General features: G+C 27.6%; 1 protein-coding gene across 3 annotated transcripts in view; it reads right to left on the bottom strand.

The window, feature by feature from the left end:
- Positions 1-671: 671 nt before the first annotated feature.
- The window catches only part of LOC111417165 (fibroblast growth factor branchless), a 60,073-nt gene continuing 38,466 nt past the window's right edge, over positions 672-22,278 (bottom strand). Inside the window, exons 1-4 of one of the 3 annotated variants that reach the window (XM_023049367.2) lie at positions 18,797-19,183; positions 9,118-9,513; positions 8,358-8,461; positions 672-2,146 (exon numbers count right to left, since the gene is read on the bottom strand). In XM_023049367.2, coding sequence (XP_022905135.1) covers positions 1,412-2,146; positions 8,358-8,461; positions 9,118-9,130 — 852 coding nt within the window. In that variant the 5' untranslated portion in view covers positions 9,131-9,513; positions 18,797-19,183 and the 3' untranslated portion in view covers positions 672-1,411. Of the gene's footprint in view, positions 2,147-8,357; positions 9,514-18,796; positions 19,184-22,278 lie in introns of those variants that run through there. The other 2 variants (XM_023049368.2, XM_071195783.1) reach the window with 2 other exon arrangements.

Raw genomic sequence — 22,278 nt, 5'->3', positions numbered from 1 at the left:
TGTTTTTAAGAATGATGATATGATATATCTGTTAAATTGAAGCTTAAAGATTCTAGTTTATGATGTGATATAAGAACAATAAGATAATATTATTGAAATTTCCAAGAAAAACTTATTATAGGAGAAATTGTCAAATTTATAAATCAAAGAAAATACTAAATTTTCAAAAAGTCATATCTACTGTGTTTTTAAGAATCATTATATGATATGTATGTTAAATTGAAGCTTAAAGATTCTAGTTTATGATGCGATATAAAAACAATAAGATAATATTATTGAAATTTCCAAGAAAAACTTATTATAGGAGAAATTATCAAATTTATAAATCAAAGAAAATACTAAATTTTCAAAAAGTCATATCTACTGTGTTTTTAAGAATCATTATATGATATGTATGTTAAATTGAAGCTTAAAGATTCTAGTTTATGATGTGATATAAAAACGTATTGTGCAGCAAATGTATAGAACAAAAATTTATTTTGGTCATCTAGTTGTCCGGAAACCATTTTTTTTTTAAATTCTTGCAAATTTAATTTGAGCACAACTTCTGATTCTGTAAATTTGAACTTCACAATTTCTTTAGAAATTCGAATTTTTTTCAATTGTAAATTATGGTTTGAAATCAATTTAGTAGTTTTTTAAAATTAGGTAAAATCAAATAAATACAACAATAAGTTTCGAACATGTTTATTTTTGCTTCTTAATCATGCGTTTTCTCGTATTATCCTAAGTGTTTACTTTTTACTTATTTTTCTTTTTTAGTTTATTTCGCGTACACTGAATGTTGTCTTCTCGGTCAGATTCACTGGAATAGCGGACGTGGAGGTGGTAACTAACTACACGGGTCTCGAAGCCATTTCAAAGCTGAAGCTGATTGATTCATCGTCGATATCCGATGAATTATTAACATGATTATTTTTTTCGAGTTATATTTGCTATTATTACATTTTATTTGTTTCGTGCACGTAATTTACATATAAAATCTGAAGAGAGTAATTGGGTAAAAAGAGGTGCGATGCGAGATACACGTGTATATTGCAGTTTATTTGCGAAGTTTTTACTAAATTATTACTAAATGATTAAGAGATTACTTAGTAATAATTATGTATTGTGACAAAAAGTTTTCTTTTAATTTTAGGGTTTAATTGTAATTTGCTGAGCAAATTAAATTAAGTATTCATTTTTTATTTATATATATTATATAGACTTGTTGGTCTTTTTCTATTACATAGTAAAAAGGACACAGCCTGTTTGTATTTTTTTATGGATTTTGAAATACTGGTTTTAAACAATTTTTGTCACATTCTTTATCTTTTTCTTCGCATATTCGTCCGTTAAATAATCTCTACAAGTCTTCTTGGTTTTACAAATTATTAAAAACACAATAAATAGTAAATAATAAATAAACACATCAGTCTGGGTGCATGGTAGTAGTAGTACTAGATTCATCTACGGAAGCCGTGCTGGCTTCGTCCCACTCCGCGTGAGTGCTGTTATCGAACCCATAATAATCATCATCGATGGGTTCTTCCGTCGTGGTCGTCGAGATTGCTGCTAGTTCCGTCGTGGTCGTGGTTCGTTTACCGCCTTTTTTGTTCCCCTGAAATAGTTTCCCTTTGAAACCTTTCTTTTTATTCTTCCCCAATCCCGCCAATCTTTTGGGCCCCCCTCCATTTTTCCGTTTATTACCACCTTTATTGTTTTGGTTCGACACTCGCGAGCACTTTTCACCGTCCTCTCCCGAACATTTTTTCCCCGTTAATTTCTTATTGTTTTTTTTAACGCAAGGATCCGCGTGAGTACACTTTCGCTTCTTCTTTTTCTTTTTCTTCTTTGCCCCCATTGGGCACCGTGCTCCTGATGGACTTCCACCATCCGGTAAATCCGAGGGCGCATCCCTACAGTGGTGAGCCTCGTGCCTAATTGGATGAACATCCGGATGTGGAACCGTCGTCAAAGCTCGAGCATACGAAGCTAATTTTCCTAGATCCGCGTTCCCTCTTAAGACGAGCTTTCGCGTCTGCCCGTACCTGTTCATCGCGACGTACATCGTTTTGTTTACGTTTGAGTATTTCACCGAGGAGTAAGTGTTGTAGTTGTCCTCGTTGATTTTCTCTCTGAAGATGCATTCTTTCGTGACGTCTCTCTGAAATGAGGAAAAGAAGGTGAGATTAAAAACATGGTTAACGCTACACGTAAGGCGGTTGCTGACGCGAAGCGACGATGACTTCAAAGAGACGTATAACAACCGCTTCTTAAATGTAAACATAATCGTTCATCTATAAATAACACTACGAGAAAGCGAGGAGGGACGATTTAAATCCTTCCCGATGATATAAATTGTTTAATAAACAAGGAAATGAAATTTACTGTGAAATAGTTCTTTTTTGATCCATAAATAACTCCAATATCATCATTTTATTGTCTCTTACGACAATAAAAGATCAAATACAAAAAATTACAACAACTAAGTTAAGGGAAACTAAGAAATAATTTTTGGCACAATAAAACTAGATTAAATTTGCTTCAAAATGCTTTCTATTTCGTCGTAATATCTCATTTTGATTTTGAGATACGATTTTTTAAAGTTTACTCATTTTTAATATAACCTCAATAAGTAGCAAATAAGCAGAGTGGGATTAAAAAAATCGTAACAACTAAGTTAATGGAAACTAAGAAATTATTTTTGGCACAATGAAACTAGATTAAATTTGCCTCAAAATGCTTTCTATTTCGTCGTAATATCTCATTTTGATTTTGAGATACGATTTCTTAAAGTTTACTCATTTTTAATATAACCTCAATAAGTAGCAAATAAGCAGAGTGTGATTAAAAAAATCGTAACAACTAACTTAATGGAAACTAAGAAATTATTTTTGGCACAATAAAACTAGATTAAATTTCTTTTAAAATGCTTTTTATCTCATCGTGATATCTCATTTTGATTTTGAGATACGATTTCTTAAAGTTTACTCATTTTTAATATAACCTGAGTAAGTAGATAATATGCAAAGTGAGATTAAAAGAATCATAACAATTAAATTAATGGAAAGTAAGAAATTATTTTTGGCACAATAAAACTATATTAAACTTGCTTCAAAATGTTTTTTATCTCATCGTGATATCTCATTTTGATTTTGAGATACGATTCTTTAAAGTTAGCCATTTTTAATATAACCTTAATAAGTAGTAAATATGCAGAGTGTGATTAAAAAAATCGTAACAACTAAGTTAATGGAAACTAAGAAATTATTTTTGGCACAATAAAACTAGATTAAATTTCTTTTAAAATGCTTTTTATCTCATTGTGATATCTCATTTTGATTTTGAGATACGATTCTTTAAAGTTAGCCATTTTTAATATAACCTCAATAAGTAGTAAATATGCAGAGTGTGATTAAAAAAGTCGTAACAACTAAGTTGATGGAAACTAAGAAATTATTTTTGGCACAATAAAACTAGATTAAATTTGCTTCAAAATGTTTTTTATCTCATCGTGATATCTCATTTTTATTTTGAGATACGATTTCTTAAAGTTTACTCATTTTTAATATAACCTCAATAAGTAGCAAATAAGCAGAGTGTGATTAAAAAAATCGTAACAACTAAGTTAATGGATACTAAGAAATTATTTTTGGCACAATAAAACTAGATTAAATTTCTTTTAAAATGCTTTTTATCTCATCGTGATATCTCATTTTGATTTTGAGATACGATTCTTTAAAGTTAGCCATTTTTAATATAACCTCAATATGTAGTAAATAAGCAGAGTGTGATTAAAAAAATCGTAACAACTAAGTTAATGGAAACTAAGAAATTATTTTTGGCACAATGAAACTAGATTAAATTTGCTTCAAAATGCTTTTTATCTCATCGTGATATCTCATTTTGATTTTGAGATACGATTCTTTAAAGTTAGCCATTTTTAATATAACCTCAATAAGTAGTAAATATGCAGAGTGTAATTAAAAAAATCGTAACAACTAAGTTGATGGAAACTAAGAAATTATTTTTGGCACAATAAAACTAGATTAAATTTGCTTCAAAATGTTTTTTATCTCATCGTGATATCTCATTTTTATTTTGAGATACGATTTTTTAAAGTTTAGTCATTTTTAATAAAACCGTCATAAAAAACATCAAATTTAAAGCGGCTTAAAAATTTTTTTGTAATTAAACCGTTAAAGTGGGAAACTTAAAATTTGGTATAACTTAACATCAAACATTCCTTTATAACCTCAAAAAGTTTCATTCCTCAATTCCAAACCATTTAAGAGAAAAAAAATTTTTTAATCTTAATTTTCAGAAAATGTTATCTTTTATAACCACAATAAGTTTTATTTCTCAATTCTTAGCCGTTGTAGAGAAAAAAAAATGTATTCGATTTTTAAAAACTCATTTTAGTTCATTTTATAATGGATTTTTTCAATAAAAATCCCATTGATTGTTAATAAAAAGTTGTAACTGAAAAAATATTTCTGCATCAATTCGTTACTCGAGAAAAAAGTTATGATTCGATTGCGGTTTGAAAGTTGCAAAAGAAATTTAATTAAAGATGACTTAACTTAACATGCCTAAGTAAAAATCTAGATTATCTTAAGGAAATGAAAAAGAGAAAGTAAATTAATCACTAATCATCCACGAAGTCCGGGTTCAAGGTGCTTAATAGAACGGTTTTCTATTTTTTTAACATACAAAGTATACAACCTTGTATAATAATAAATAATTACGTGGTTAATGCGTACTTGACATATTACAAGTAGATGTTAATTAATTAAAAATGTATAAATTAACTAAAAACGGAAATAAATAATAAAAATGTAAGTTTATTGACTCCGGACACTTTGCGAAAGAACCAATTTACTTTCGGCAAGATACAAAGGGGGTTTTAAAATTTAACGTTGACACGGTTATTGTTCGATGTGAATAAAAGCCGTTGTAATCGGGCTTTGTTAAATCCTCTTCGGACAGATTTAGTTAAAAAAAAATCAAATAAAATATTGAACGATGAAAACGAAAGCAAAACAAAAAAATAAATGATTCTGCCTTATTAAACCTGTAACCCAGACATTATTCAACGGGGGGCCGTCACTACACCGACCCCGTTCATTAACATATTCTCTCAGTTGCGTGTTGCCCCACAGATTATTATAATCATTCGGATTCACTCTCGTTTCGAGTTGCATGCGGTAGGTTTGAGGTCATTTATCTTATTGCCCCAGATTTCGACAAATTAATTTATTATTTATAAGTTTTCTTGCGTTTTATGTGTTTGTTCGTTGCATTGCAGACGTTAGAGTTAGACAGCACAGTAATTATGCTATTTCTGAGACGTCAATAGCACTTAAAGTCCTCCACTTAACACTTTACTGGCAGCTGTGTATGATGGTACAATTAACACAGCAATTATAAACGAACGCCGACGGCTACAACTTGTAATTACTTCAAACGATTTTTCTCGGCTTTTAATGTGTTGGCGCAATTTCCTCAATCATTTATTTCCCCGAATGAACTCTAAGTACGAAGTGATTATAACTTTATGGGAGTTAAATAGGAATGAGAGAAGAAAAATTGAGTTAAATATAAGTTTAAAATTGGCGGAGGTGCCGGGTTAAAGAATTATTTCGCAACTTGTTATGGATAAAATAAATTTGATGGTGTTGATTACACAATTTATGTACACCGCGAGTATTACACTCACTTCGAAACGAACCGGTTACCAACAATATAGCCGCATTAACTGAAATTCTAGGCAACTAGGTTGTGTCAGTATCGAATTTTACGACCATTTACTGTGATAAATGAAGAATGTGGTGCGCACCTGCGTTAGAACTTGATTTTGTAACGAGAAAACACGTAAACGATTTTTTTTTGGTGAAGTGTGTCAAATAAATAAAGCGAATCTTAGTGAGTCTAAGAATTATTGTTGTTTTAAATTAAGATGTGGGTGCCCTAGAATTCACCTCGCCAAGGAATAAAATAAAAGCTTAAAGTGACTATAACTAATCTGTTTCTAAGTGAATTTGATTTGTAAGTGATTAACTCACCGATTCGTATAGTAAGCTAAAATTAAGAAATTAGCTTTGGCACAATAAAACTAGATTAAATTTGCTTCAAAATGCTTTTTATCTCATCGTGATATCTCATTTTTATTTTGAGATACGATTTTTTAAAGTTTACTCATTTTTAATTTAACCTCAGTAAGTAATAAATATGCAGAGTGGGATTAAAAGAATCATAACAATTAAATTAATGGAAACTAAGAAATAATTTTTGGCACAATGAAACTAGATTAAATTTGCTTCAAAATGCTTTCTATTTCGCCGTGATATCTCATTTTGATTTTGAGATACGATTCTTTAAAGTTTCCTCATTTTTAATTTAACCTCAGTAAGTAGTAAATAAGCAAAGTGTGATTAAAAAAATCGTAACAATTAAATTAATGGAAACTAAGAAATTATTTTTGGCACAATAAAACTAGATTAAATTTCCTTTCAAATGTTTTTTATCTCATCGTGATATCTCATTTTGATTTTGAGATACGATTTTTTAAAGTTTAGACATTTTTAATTTAACCTCAATAAGTAATAAATAAGCAGAGTGTGATTAAAAAAATCGTAACAACTAAGTTAATGGAAACTAAGAAATTATTTTTGCCACAATAAAACTAGATTAAATTTCCTTTAAAATGTTTTTTATCTCATCGTGATATCTCATTTTGATTTTGAGATACGATTTTTTAAAGTTTAGACATTTTTAATTTAACCTCAATAAGTAATAAATAAGCAAAGTGTGATTAAAAAAATCGTAGCAACAAAGTTAGTGGAAACTAAGAAATTATTTTTGCCACAATAAAACTAGATTAAATTTCCTTTAAAATGTTTTTTATCTCATCGTGATATCTCATTTTGATTTTGAGATACGATTTTTTAAAGTTTAGACATTTTTAATTTAACCTCAATAAGTAATAAATAAGCAAAGTGTGATTAAAAAAATCGTAGCAACAAAGTTAGTGGAAACTAAGAAATTATTTTTGCCACAATAAAACTAGATTAAATTTCCTTTAAAATGTTTTTTATCTCATCGTGATATCTCATTTTGATTTTGAGATACGATTTTTTAAAGTTTAGACATTTTTAATTTAACCTCAATAAGTAATAAATAAGCAGAGAGTGATTAAAAAAATCGTAACAACTAAGTTAATGGAAACTAAGAAATTATTTTTGCCACAATAAAACTAGATTAAATTTCCTTTAAAATGTTTTTTATCTCATCGTGATATCTTATTTTGATTTTGAGATACGATTCCTTAAAATTTACTCATTTCTAATTTAACCTCAGTAAGTAATAAATAAGCAGAGTGTGATTAAAAAAATCGTAACAACTAAGTTAATGGAAACTAAGAAATTACTTTTGGCACAATAAAACTAGATTAAATTTGCTTCAAAATGCTTTCTATTTCGTCGTGATATCTCATTTTGATTTTGAAATACGATTTCTTAAAGTTTACTCATTTTTAATTTAACCTCAGTAAGTAGTAAATAAGCAAAGTGTGATTAAAAAAATCGTAACAATTAAATTAATGAAAACTAAGAAATAATTTTTGGCACAATGAAACTAGATTAAATTTCCTTCAAAATGTTTTTTATCTCATCGTGATATCTCATTTTGATTTCGAGATACGATGTTTTAAAGTTTACTCATTTTTAATTTAACCTCAGTAAGTAATAAATAAGCAGAGTGAGATTAAAAGAATCATAACAATTAAATTAATGAAAACTAAGAAATTACTTTTGGCACACTGAAACTAGGTTAAATTTGCTTCAAAATGCTTTTTATATCATCGTGATATCTCATTTTGATTTTGAGATACGATTTCTTAAAGTTTATTCATTTTTAATTTAACCTCAGTAAGTAGTAAATAAGCAAAGTGTGATTAAAAAAATCGTAACAATTAAATTAATGGAAACTAAGAAATTATTTTTGACACAATAAAACTAGATTAAATTTCCTTCAAAATGCTTTGTATCTCATCGTGATATCTCATTTTTATTTTGAGATACGATTCTATAAAATTTAATCATTTTTAATAAAACTGCCATAAAAAACATCAAATTTAAATCGGTTTTATAATTTTTTTGTAATTAATCCGTTAAAGTGGGAAACTTAAAATTTGATATAACGTAACATCAAACATTCCTTTGTAACCTCAAAAAGTGTAATTTCTCAATTCGAAACCATTCTGGAGAAAAACATTTTTTTTGATCGCGATTTTCAGAAAACGTCAAACGTAAATAACGTGAATCTTAATAAGTCTAAGAATTATTGTTGTGTAAATTTGAAAGTGACTAACTCACCGATCCGTATAAAAATCCACAAGCATCCATGCACAGGTACATACACGTTGCTACACCTTGAATCTTCAATTGACCCACTCCAACTGCAGTTCTTTGTAGTACAGCTACAAAAAAAGATTATGAAACGCGAGTTTGTGCCATATAAAATGTAATAAAGAAATTAGGGATTATAAAAACCTGCCTTTTAAAACGTGACTCTTATTTAATTAAATTAATTATCGAGTATTTAGGAACAATAAAAAGAATTTGGGTTCCTTTCTCAAAGAAAACGAATCATATTTCAGTTATAACCCTCGTCTCTGGGCTGAATAAAGCGTTTTATATCGTTGGACAATAAATTAAATTACTTAAAACGCATAAAAAAAATATAATTGTCCAAAAATAACCCCTTAACCGATTTAAATCCAACAAGAAATAGAGTCGATTAAAGTACAAAACAGCAAAATTCTAACCGGATTCGATTCGCCTCTGAAAAATTAACCCAGCTCAGTCATCGTTCTGCTAAATACTCAATTTAATAGATTTACGACTACTTTATTTTTAGACTTTTCGCGTCTACACCCATGTTTAATCGTGTAGACCACGTGTCTCGAAAGTTATTAATGATCCATATTAAATGGATATGTTTCAAGGAGACATCTGTTTTAAATTTGTAAATTTGCGGGGATGAATTTAATGATTGAAATTTATTTATCATTTATTAATACTCTATGGTTATCTATGATGGTAGATATGAGCCGTGTCTTAGAGCATTCCTGACCTATTTTGCACATACAAAGCCGTCGAGATAAGGCCAGACGGGGCCCAATATTAGACGCGGCCGATTATTTCTGCTCTGGAAGTGGAACGGTCAGGATTTCTTCGGGTTTTCCGGGTTGGCGTCCTGTCAAAGTGAGCCCTCCCGTTCGAATAAATAGTGATTATAGAAAAATCCCACCCTTAACGATTCGCGATAATTAAAAAATAAAAAATAATAATAATAAATTCTCGTTTCACTTAATTTGACTGCTTTTTATTCCTTCGATCAATATACAGTTTAATTAATCAATTCCTCTTGTGCTGGTGGATATCAACCGGTTCTTTCTCTTTCAACTTTTCTTAATTTCGTTTTCTTCCCCAAGTTTTGTTCTTATTCTGTCGAGTTCAGTCGTTCAATCTGGAACAAATAGAAGGAAAAAAAGTGTTTTAATTCGTCGAGCCTACGCAAGGTTGGGTTCATTTTCAAGGAGCTTGTTTTTACACGATTCTATTTAGACACGGTGTGGTTAAAAAGTTATCATTAAAGCCATTCTCTTTAGAGTACATTTTTTTAATAATAACTTGTAGTTAAAGATGAGTAAAATATTCTAATAATAACTATCATCACACTCTCTACGAGTCTATTCTAAAACGTCCCGTGGTTATTTTTAGTCGGAATTTACAACGAGGTTTACGTAAGACACGCCACTGACAATAGTAGTTTAACATTTCACGCGAAACAACAAAATTTATTAAGAATTTATTGAGCTTTTAGATACGATTTATTAAAGTTTTATTCACCAAAACGTATTGACCAAATTTTTGATGAAATTATTTATGGTGTGCTAAAACTAGATTAAATTTGCTTTAAAATGATATATAAATCATCATGATATCTCAAATACTTTTTGAGATACGTTACTTTGTATCATTATGAATACACCAATATTTATTAAGGTTGAAGAATTGAATAAAAAAATCATAACAACGATATTTATAGAAACGAAGAAATCATTTTTTGCATGCTAAAAACATAACAATTTTCCTTTAAAACGCTTTTTATCTCATTATGATATCTCAACTAGTTTCTGAGATATGCTTGATTAAATTTTATATCTGATCGATCTAAATGAGTGTGATTAAAAAAATCGTATCGTTCAAATTTATGGATACTAACAAATTATTTATGATGTGCTAAAACTAGATTAAATTTGCTTTAAAATGATATATAAATCATCATGATATCACAAATACTTTTTGAGATACGTTACTTTGTATCATTATGAATACACCAATATTTATTAAGGTTGAAGAATTGAATAAAAAAATCATAACAACGATATTTATAGAAACGAAGAAATCATTTTTTGCATGCTAAAAACATAACAATATTCCTTTAAAACGCTTTTTATCTCATTATCATATCTCAACTAGTTTCTGAGATATGCTTGATTAAATTTTATATCTAATCGATCTAAATGAGTGTGATTCAAAAAATCGTATCGACCAAATTTATAGATATTAACAAATTATTTATGGTGTACTAAAACTAGATTAAATTTGCTTTAAAATGATATATAAATCATCATGATATCTCAAATACTTTTTGATATACGTTACTTTGTATCATTATGAATACACCAATATTTATTAAGGTTGAAATTGAATAAATAAATCATAACCACGATGTTTATAGAAACGAAGAAATTATTTTTTGCATGCTAAAAACATAACAATTTTCCTTTAAAACGCTTTTTATCTCATTATCATATCTCAACTAGTTTCTGAGATATGCTTGATTAAATTTTATATCTAATCGATCTAAATGACTGTGATTCAAAAAATCGTATCGACCAAATTTATGGATATTAACAAATTATTTATGGTGTGCTAAAACTAGATTAAATTTGCTTTATAAAATGATATATAAATCATCATGATATCTCAAATACTTTTTGAGATACGTTACTTTGTATCATTATGAATACACCAATATTTATTAAGGTTGAAATTGAATAAATAAATCATAACCACGATGTTTATAGAAACGAAGAAATTATTTTTTGCATGCTAAAAACATAACAATTTTCCTTTAAAACGCTTTTTATCTCATTATCATATCTCAACTAGTTTCTGAGATATGCTTGATTAAATTTTATATCTAATCGATCTAAATGACTGTGATTCAAAAAATCGTATCGACCAAATTTATGGATACTAACAAATTATTTATAGAGTGCTAAAACTAGATTAAATTTGCTTTAAAATGATATATAAATCATCATGATATCTCAAATACTTTTTGAGATACGTTACTTTGTATCATTATGAATACACCAATATTTATTAAGGTTGAAGAATTGAATAAATAAATCATAACAACGATATTTATAGAAACGAAGAAATTATTTTTTGCATATTAAAAATATAATAATTTTCCTTTAAAACGCTTTTTATCTCATTATCATATCTCAACTAGTTTCTGAGATATGCTTAATTAAATTTTATATCTGATCGATCTAAATGAGTGTGATTCAAAAAATCGTATCGACCAAATTTATGGATACTAACAAATTATTTATGGTGTGCTAAAACTAGATTAAATTTGCTTTAAAATGATATATAAATCATCATGATATCACAAATACTTTTTGAGATACGTTACTTTGTATCATTATGAATACACCAATATTTATTAAGGTTGAAGAATTGAATAAAAAAATCATAACAACGATATTTATAGAAACGAAGAAATCATTTTTTGCATGCTAAAAACATAACAATATTCCTTTAAAACGCTTTTTATCTCATTATCATATCTCAACTAGTTTCTGAGATATGCTTGATTAAATTTTATATTTGATCGATCTAAATGAGTGTGATTCAAAAAATCGTATCGACCAAATTTATGGATACTAACAAATTATTTATGGAGTGCTAAAACTAGATTAAATTTGCTTTAAAATGATATATAAATCATCATGATATCACAAATACTTTTTGAGATACGTTACTTTGTATGATTATGAATAAACCAATATTTATTAAGGTTGAAGAATTGAATAAAAAAACTCATAACAACGATATTTATAGAAACGAAGAAATCATTTTTTGCATGCTAAAAACATAACAATTTTCCTTTAAAACGCTTTTTATCTCATTATCATATCTCAACTAGTTTCTGAGATATGCTTAATTAAATTTTATATCTGATCGATCTAAATGAGTGTGATTCAAAAAATCGTATCGACCAAATTTATGGATATTAACAAATTATTTATGCTGTACTAAAACTAGATTAAATTTGCTTTGAAATAACATTTATATCATCACGATTTCTTAACTAATTCTTGAGATACGATATCATACATCCTTATTAATAAAAAATTAATATTTATCAAGGGTGCAGAATTGAAGTAAAAAGATGTTGTGAATGAGATTTATGAAAGTAAAGATATTATTTCTTAGACTCTAAAACTATATTAATTTTGCTTTAAACTGCTTATGGCGATATCTCGTTTTGAATTTGAGATATGATATAATTATTAATACAATTCTAAATCAATCATGCATTTCAATTGAGTCTCTAAATACAATAACATTACTTGAAATCATACGAAATAAGGCCACGATTGCCACACCATACGAAGAAAACATTCAGATTGTTTTGCAGATCCAGGACATCGTTAATTGCTAAAGCGAGAACTTTTGAAAAGAATCGATTAAGGAGATTGTTAAGCAGGATGTTGGGTAGGACAGTGCCCTATATTATTAACGGCTTATAAAATCATTAATCGAAAAAGAAGGGATTACAATTTATAAGCTTGATAGTCCTGGTGATTTTATCCTCATAAACAGAAGTAAAAGAGAAAGGGAGGTGAAAACAAGCTCAATCCCAAAATTAAGAATAACAAATCATCATAACTTTGTAGGTACAAAGTAAAGATATCTAAAATATCAAAATTTATGATGTTTGTGACTGAAATGGGAAATAACTTATAAACTAAAATAGATAGAGCAAAGCGGCAAGAATGAACGTAATTCAGAATGAAGGCCAAAATACACGTGCATAAACAACTTCAATCCAGCTGTGGCCAATTTTTAGCTACAAAGCATAATTTCAAAAGTAAAATTTTTATTCTAAAAGTTAATGATAACCCAAAAATTAATAATGATGGAGAAACATCTTATATATAAATATTGGTCATAATGAATCATAAAAACATTATCCATAATCATGTTAAAGCCAGTTATCATCATTTTGTAGATACAAAGTAAAAATGTCTAAAATTACAACGTGAACGATGTTTGTTGTTTCAGTTGGGAAAAACTCTAAAATTAAAGATGATGGAGAATCACGTTATACATAAAAATTATTCAAAATGAACCAAACAAACATAATCCATAACTGCTTTAAACCTAGCTATCATCGTTTTCTTCGTACAAAGCAATAAACCTAAAAAATTCGATTTATTTTCGAAATGTATTATGAACGATGTTTGTTGTTTGAATTGAGAATAATTCAAAAATTAGATGTATAATAATAATGCTCGTAATGAACCATAGAAACATAATCCATAACTATATTAAAGCTGATTATCACGTTTTCTAAGATATAGGGTAAAAAAGCTCGAAACATCAAAATAAATGATATTTGTGAAGAAATCCAGAATAACTCAAAAACTAAAATCGATGGTGAAAAGTGATATGTATCAAAATGTTTCGAAGTGAACCTAAATTTATATATCCATAAATAGTTTAAACTTAGCTGTTTCTGTTTTGTAGATACAAATCAACAACTCTATAAATTGCAAAATTGACGAATTTTGATTGAAATAAACGATCATAACTCAAAAATTAAAGTCGATTGGGAAATAAGTTATGTATAAAAATTGTTTGTAATGAACCATAAGAACATAATCCATAACTATATTAAAGCTGATTATCATGCTCTCTAAGATATATGGTAAAAAAGCTCAAAACATCAAAATAAATGATATTTGTGCAGAAATCCAGAATAACTCAAAAACTAAAATCGATGGAGAAAATTGATATGTATCAAAATGTTCCGAAATGAACCTAAATTTATATATCCATAAATAGTTTAAATTTAGCTAGTTCTGTTTTGTAGATACAAATCAACAATTCTATAAATTGCAAAATTGACGAATTTTGATTGAAATAAACGATCATAAGTCAAAAATTAAAGTCGATTGGGAAATAAGTTATGTATAAAAATTGTTTGTAATGAACCATAAGAACACAATCCATAACTATATTAAAGCTGATTATCATGCTTTCTAAGATATAGGGTAAAAAAGCTCAAAACATCAAAATAAATGATATTTGTGCAGAAATCCGGAATAACTCAAAAACTAAAATCGATGGAGAAAAGTGATATGTATCAAAATGTTTCGAAATGAGCCTAAATTTATATATCCATAAATAGTTTAAATTTAGCTGTTTCTGTTTTGTAGATACAAATCAACAATTCTATAAATTGCAAAATTGACGAATTTTGATTGAAAAAAACGATCATAATTTAAAAATTAAAGTCGATTGGGAAATAAGTTATGTATAAAAATTGTTTGTAATGAACCATAAGAACATAATCCATAACTATATTAAAGTTGATTATCATGCTTTCTAAGATATATGGTAAAAAAGCTCAAAACATCAAAATAAATGATATTTGTGCAGAAATCCAGAATAACTTAAAAACTAAAATCGATGGAGAAAAGTGATATGTATCAAAATGTTTCGAAATAAACCTAAATTTATATATCCATAAATAGTTTAAACTTAGCTGTTTCTGTTTTGTAGATACAAATCAACAATTCTATAAATTGCAAAATTGACGAATTTTGATTGAAAAAAACGATCATAATTTAAAAATTAAAGTCGATTGGGAAATAAGTTATGTATAAAAATTGTTTGTAATGAACCATAAGAACATAATCCATAACTATATTAAAGCTGATTATCATGCTTTCTAAGATATATGGTAAAAAAGCTCAAAACATCAAAATAAATGATATTTGTGCAGAAATCCAGAATAACTTAAAAACTAAAATCGATGGAGAAAAGTGATATGTATCAAAATGTTTCGAAATAAACCTAAATTTATATATCCATAAATAGTTTAAACTTAGCTGTTTCTGTTTTGTAGATACAAATCAACAATTCTATAAATTGCATAATTGACGAATTTTGATTGAAATAAACGATCATAACTCAAAAATTAAAGTCGATTGGGAAATAAGTTATGTATAAAAATTGTTTGTAATGAACCATAAGAACATAATCCATAACTATATTAAAGCTGATTATCATGTTTTCTTAGATATAGGGTAAAAAAGCTCGAAACATCAAAATAAATGATATTTGTGAAGAAATCCAGAATAACTCAAAAACTAAAATCGATGGAGAAAAGTGATATGTATCAAAATGTTTCAAAATGAACCTAAATTTATATATCCATAAATAGTTTAAACTTAGCTGTTTCTGTTTTGAGATACAAATCGACAATTCTATAAATTGCGTAATTGACGAATTTTGATTGAAATAAACGATCATAACTCAAAAATTAAAGTCGATTGGGAAATAAGTTATGTATAAAAATTGTTTGTAATGAACCGTAAGAACATAATCCATAACTATATTAAAGCTGATTATCATGCTTTCTAAGATATATGGTAAAAAAGCTCAAAACATCAAAATAAATGATATTTGTGCAGAAATCCAGAATAACTCAAAAACTAAAATTGATGGAGAAAAGTGATATGTATCAAAATGTTTCGAAATGAACCTAAATTTATATATCCATAAATAGTTTAAACTTAGCTGGTTCTGTTTTGTAGATACAAATCAACAATTCTATAAATTGCAAAATTGACGAATTTTGATTGAAAAAAACGATCATAACTCAAAAATTAAAGTCGATTGGGAAATAAGTTATGTATAAAAATTGTTTGTAATGAACCATAAGAGCATAATCCATAACTATATTAAAGCTGATTATCATGCTTTCTAAGATATAGAGTAAAAAAGCTCGAAACATCAAAATGAATGATATTTGTGAAGAAATCCAGAATAACTCAAAAACTAAAATCGATGGAGAAAAGTGATATGTATCAAAATATTTCGAAATGAACCTAAATTTATATATCCATAAATAGATTAAATTTAGTTGTTTCTGTTTTGTAGATACAAATCAACAATTCTATAAATTGCAAAATTGACGAATTTTGATTGAAAAAAACGATCATAATTTAAAAATTAAAGTCGATTGGGAAATAAGTTATGTATAAAAATTGTTTGTAATGAACCATAAGAACATAATCCATAACTATATTAAAGCTGATTATCATGCTTTCTAAGATATAGGGTAAAAAAGCTCAAAACATGAAAATAAATGATATTTGTGCACGAATCCGGAATAACTCAAAAACTAAAATCGATGGAGAAAAGTGATATGTATCAAAATGTTTCGAAATGAACCTAAATTTATATATCCATAAATAGTTTAAATTTAGCTGGTTTTGTTTTGTAGATACAAATCAACAATTCTATAAATTGCAAAATTGACGAATTTTGATTGAAAAAAACGATCATAATTTAAAAATTAAAGTCGATTGGGAAATAAGTTATGTATAAAAATTGTTTGTAATGAACCATAAGAACATAATCCATAACTATATTAAAGCTGATTATCATGCTTTCTAAGATATAGGGTAAAAAAGCTCAAAACATCAAAATAAATGATATTTGTGCAGAAATCCAGAATAACTCAAAAACTAAAATTGATGGAGAAAAGTGATATGTATCAAAATGTTTCAAAATGAACCTAAATTTATATATCCATAAATAGTTTCACTTAGCTGTTTCTGTTTTGTAGATACAAATCAACAATTCTATAAATTGCAAAATTGACGAATTTTGATTGAAATAAACGATCATAACTCAAAAATTAAAGTCGATTGGGAAATAAGTTATGTATAAAAATTGTTTGTAATGAACCATAAGAACATAATCCATAACTGTATTAAAGCTGATTATCATGCTTTCTAAGATATAGGGTAAAAAAGCTCAAAACATCAAAATAAATGATATTTGTGCAGAAATCCAGAATAACTCAAAAACTAAAATCGATGGAGAAAAGTGATATGTATCAAAATATTTCGAAATGAACCTAAATTTATATATCCATAAATAGATTAAATTTAGTTGTTTCTGTTTTGTAGATACAAAGCAATAATTCTATAAATTGCAAGATTGACGAATTTTGATTGAAATAAACTCAAATGATCATAACTCAAAAATTAAAGTCGATTGGGAAATAAATTATGTATAAAAATTGTTTGTAATGAACCATAAGAACATAATCCATAACCATATTGAATATGATTATCATGCTTTCCAAGATATAGAGCAAAAATCCCCGAAATTTTAAAATATACGATATATGTTACTGAAATCTGGAATATCTCAAAAACTATAACAGATAGAAAAAGGTGGAATACATAAAAATGTCTCAGAATTGATCTAAAGGATACATTCACAAATAATTAAAACCAAGCTGTGATTATTTTTTAAGAACAAAGCAGCTATTTCCCAAATTTTAAATTAAATGAATTTTATTGTAGAATTTAGCTGAAATCAAGAATATCTCAAAAATTAAAATCGATCGATGAAAATGATATGAATGAAAATTGTTCAGAATAAACCCCAAAATCATATCCATATTTTAGTTAGTTGAAGTTATAAATATTTTGGAAGAACTAGCCTCGAAACTTAAAATGTTTTCGGGTTGTATTAAAAAATGAAATTAATTAGAATAATTAAAAATAACGGAACGATGGAGAATCTCGTTATATATGAATATTATATCCGATTTAGACCGATTTCGTGTCTTAACGCCATCATCAGGAGATTTATATTAATTTTTTAAATTTTGTTTTGATATCATTTGAAACAATTACGAAGTAAAACAAAATGTTGGCTGTGTAAATTGAGCACGCGATAACGACACGTTACTTGAGCAGTATCGAGTTGTTGGCATTGTTTGCGATCAGCTACTGACCCAAATTGTCATCGTAATGGGACCTTTCACACTCCAACAGTTCCAGTATTAATTACATAAAATTTTCTTATCCCAATCATTAATAGTAAAAGTATCATTACCTTTATAGAGTAAATAAAAAAGTTTCATTTTCAAAAATCTCTTATAACAGGATCTTAATAGACTATAAATTCAGTTTTAATTCGTTCCAACTGTTATGCTAACATGTGATGCTTCATCATAAATTGAAAATGAACATGAAAAGCTTTCCACTAAGTGCTTGTTTATTTATGAACACGTAAAAGATTACCGTGTTTTTGTTATTAATTAGAAGTCTTAGCAAAAAATGGCGTTATTTGTTGTTGGAGTCATATATTGTGAAATTAAAAAATTAATAGATTTTAAAACGAAAGTGTTTTCACTTCGAAATGACCTACTATTGTTATTGTTCTTGGTGTTATTTATGATTTTAATCGTTAATCATTTAGAGAAATGTCAAGAAAATCGTTAAAATTAAATTTGATTCATTTAAAAAATGCGATTAAAATAATCTCGTGGAATTTTTACGTTATTCGCATACTCTCGATTATCTTCGCAGTTTTCATTTATCAAAGGGCACGTGCCGTTATCGTCCACTCACCTCCTCCGGTATTTCGCACCAAACCTCTTCCAAATTAAAAATTAAATAAGAAAATTTTCATTTTTAACTTTTCCATTTAAACTTAGTTCCTTTATTATACACTAGAAACTAAATTAAATTAAATTTTACAACAAATTAAATTGTAACAATTAAATAAAATTAATAATTAAACGCCAACATGTTTCGCGTCACGTAGTGCAAATTTTTTTTTTATATTAATAATAACGTAATGCTCGCGTTATTTTGAGACGATTTCCTTATCTTTAAAGGAATAAGATTTAACTCTCCGCAGAAACCCGCGAATACGAAACCAACTAAAAGCAAAGCACGTGCCTGGAGATCTCCACAACTTTAGAGCGTGGACTGCTCTACGCGACGTCCAATATACAACTGTTCAGCCTGTTCAGAAGGTTCAGAATACTCAGCAACGCGGAGTCTCGTTCAAATCTAAGTAGTAAGGGACGTGTGTTCTCCGTGACGTATTCTGACGTCATTATAAAAAAACGGCGGGATTCCCAGACGACGACATCGACACCAGTAACATCAGCAGAATTAGATCCATCACTTTGAGTAAATTCCCCAAAACCACCTTGATTGTGGATACATATAAATTGATGTAAGTTAATAGTTGATGGATGAAATTGGGTATGGTGGTAATGACATTGACCTCCTGCGGTTCCTGCGGCGCCAACGACGACTCGCGTTGTACCGTTTTTGAGCTGCGTGACAATCATTTCTATAATATAATCGTTGAATTAATAAAAAAATTTGATTCGGTGAGATTTCGTTCATAAATAAGTTTTTTATTGTGAATAATGTTTTCTTTATCGCCGTGTTTTGAGCGGGCACTTCAACAAGTGTCAGAAAGATCAAGACGATGAATAATGAATTGTAACGAGGGAATAATACAAAAATTTAAATTCCATATTATGTATTACAATGAATTGTCAAGGAATACAAGATTGAAAGTACTTCGCACTTACATCATAAAGAAGAAAGTTATTCTACGAATTAAATTATTCGTCACCAATAAAATAAGAGAAACATCGATTTTGACATTCCTCACAATTTCATTGTCTCTGAGTTAAAAACATTTCTTATCCGAAATATTTCATTCCAAGATTTTTATTTCACGATTCTTGTAATTCTTTGAATTACAAGCTTCTAAGTTGGCAACATTGGAGGATGACTAAAAATCTTCTATTCTAATCATTTTTTGGATTAATTATGCATATTTTTTATTCATAACAATTCTGCCCATCTGATTTAATTTCCACTTTAAACCAATTTTAATAACAAAAGCATCAAATTTGGGATTTTTCTTGATATTAGCGTTTCTAAGTTGGTACTCACAAACGATGTATTAAAACTGATTATGGTAATCATTTTTTAGATCAATTAGAAACCTTTTTTATCCGAAACATTTCTTTCTAACATTTTTATTTCTCGATTTATAACCTAATTCAAAGCAAGAAACATCAAATTTTAGATTTTTCGGGAAATTAGCATTTCTAAGTTGGTACTCACAAACGATGTATTAAAACTGATTATGGTAATCATTTTTTAGATCAATTAGAAACCTTTTTTATCCGAAACATTTCTTTCTAACATTTTTATTTCTCGATTTATAACCTAATTCAAAGCAAGAAACATCAAATTTTAGATTTTTCGGGAAATTAGCATTTCTAAGTTGGTACTCACAAACGATGTATTAAAACTGATTATGGTAATCATTTTTTAGATCAATTAGAAACCTTTTTTATCCGAAACATTTCTTTCTAACATTTTTATTTCTCGATTTATAACCTAATTTAAAGCAAGAAACATCAAATTTTAGATTTTTCAGGAAATTAGCGTTTCTAAGTTGGTACTCACAAACGATGTATTACAACTGATTATGGTAATCATTTTTCAGATCAATTAGAAACCTTTTTTATCCGAAACATTTCTTTCTAACATTTTTATTTCTCGATTTATAACCTAATTTAAAACGAGAAACATCAAATTTTAAATTTTTCAGGAAATTACCGTTTCTAAGTTGGTACTCACAAACGATGTATTAAAACTGATTATGATAATCATTTTTTCGATCAATTAGGAACCTTTTTTATCTGAAACATTTCTTTCTAACATTTTTATTTCTCGATTTATAACCTAATTTAAAACGAGAAACATCAAATTTTAGATTTTTCGGGAAATTACCGTTTCTATGTTGGTACTCATAGACGATGAATTAAAACTGATTATGCTAATCATTTTTTAGATCAATTAGGAACCTTTTTTATCTGAAACATTTCTTTCTAACATTTTTATTTCTCGATTTATAACCTATTTTAAAGTAAAAATCGTCAAATTTCAATTTTTTTAGGATTACAAACCTCTAAGATGATGATATTGAAGAATGAGTTAATATCTTTAATTCAAAACATATACAAGGTTAATTACGAACATTTTTTATCAATAACAATTCTTTCCATCTTATGTAATTTCCAATTTAGAACCAATATTGATAAGAAAATCATCAAATTTAAGATATTTCGGGAAATTAGCGTTTCTAAGTTGGTACTCATAAACGATGCATTAAAACTGATTACGCTAAATATTTTTTCGATGAATTAGGAACCTTTTTTATCCGAAACATTTCTTTCTATCTTATTTAATTTTCAATTTAGAACAAATTCTAATAATAAAAACATCAAATTTGAAATTAGTTAAGTTTTTGTTGTTTCTAAGTTGGTAATTAATTATTACAGGTAAAAATTTGTTATGATAATCTATTTTAAGCTTAATTACGACGATTTCTTATGTACATAATTACTTTTATCTTATTTAGTTTTCCACTTAGAACCAATTGAGATAACAAGAACACCAGTTGTGAGATTTTTCTTGAAATCGATGTTTCTAAGTTGGTAAGCATAAAATGAAACACTTTTTTTGTATATTTCATTTTTCAAAAACCTTTTTGTTCAACAAGCAACATGCAAAACTTACATATTATTATTTAGTTTAAGTCATGTTAGCTTTCTTAACCAACCACAACATGTTTCCAATCAATTAGTATCATTTTGACACACCCCAACAAGCATTTTCAATTTTCTGGTATCTTTGAAACATTTCCAATATGCATCAAAATGATTTTATTTATTTTTTTCATCCTCATTAAGTATTTTTGAGATGATTTTTATCGATTAGAACCATTTTGACTCACACCAATCAGTTTTTTCCATATTTTAATATTTTAAAACTTTTTTGAAAACATCACCTTTATCATTATTAAGTTATTTTGACCTTTTTAAGCAACCTCAGTATGCTTTCAATCAATTAGTACCATTTTGACACACACCAACAAGCATTTTCCACATCCTAGTATCTTTGAAGCATTTTCAAAATCCACCAAAATAATTTCTTTTAGTTTTATCATCCTCATTAAGTATTCTTGAGATGTTTTTAATCGATTAAAGCCATTTTGACTCACACCAATC

Source organism: Onthophagus taurus, chromosome 5 (assembly GCF_036711975.1).
Source record: "Onthophagus taurus isolate NC chromosome 5, IU_Otau_3.0, whole genome shotgun sequence".
NCBI classification, from domain to species: domain Eukaryota; kingdom Metazoa; phylum Arthropoda; class Insecta; order Coleoptera; family Scarabaeidae; genus Onthophagus; species Onthophagus taurus.
Note: the sequence above shows the minus strand (reverse complement) of the source record. Positions and strands in the feature narration are given on the sequence as shown.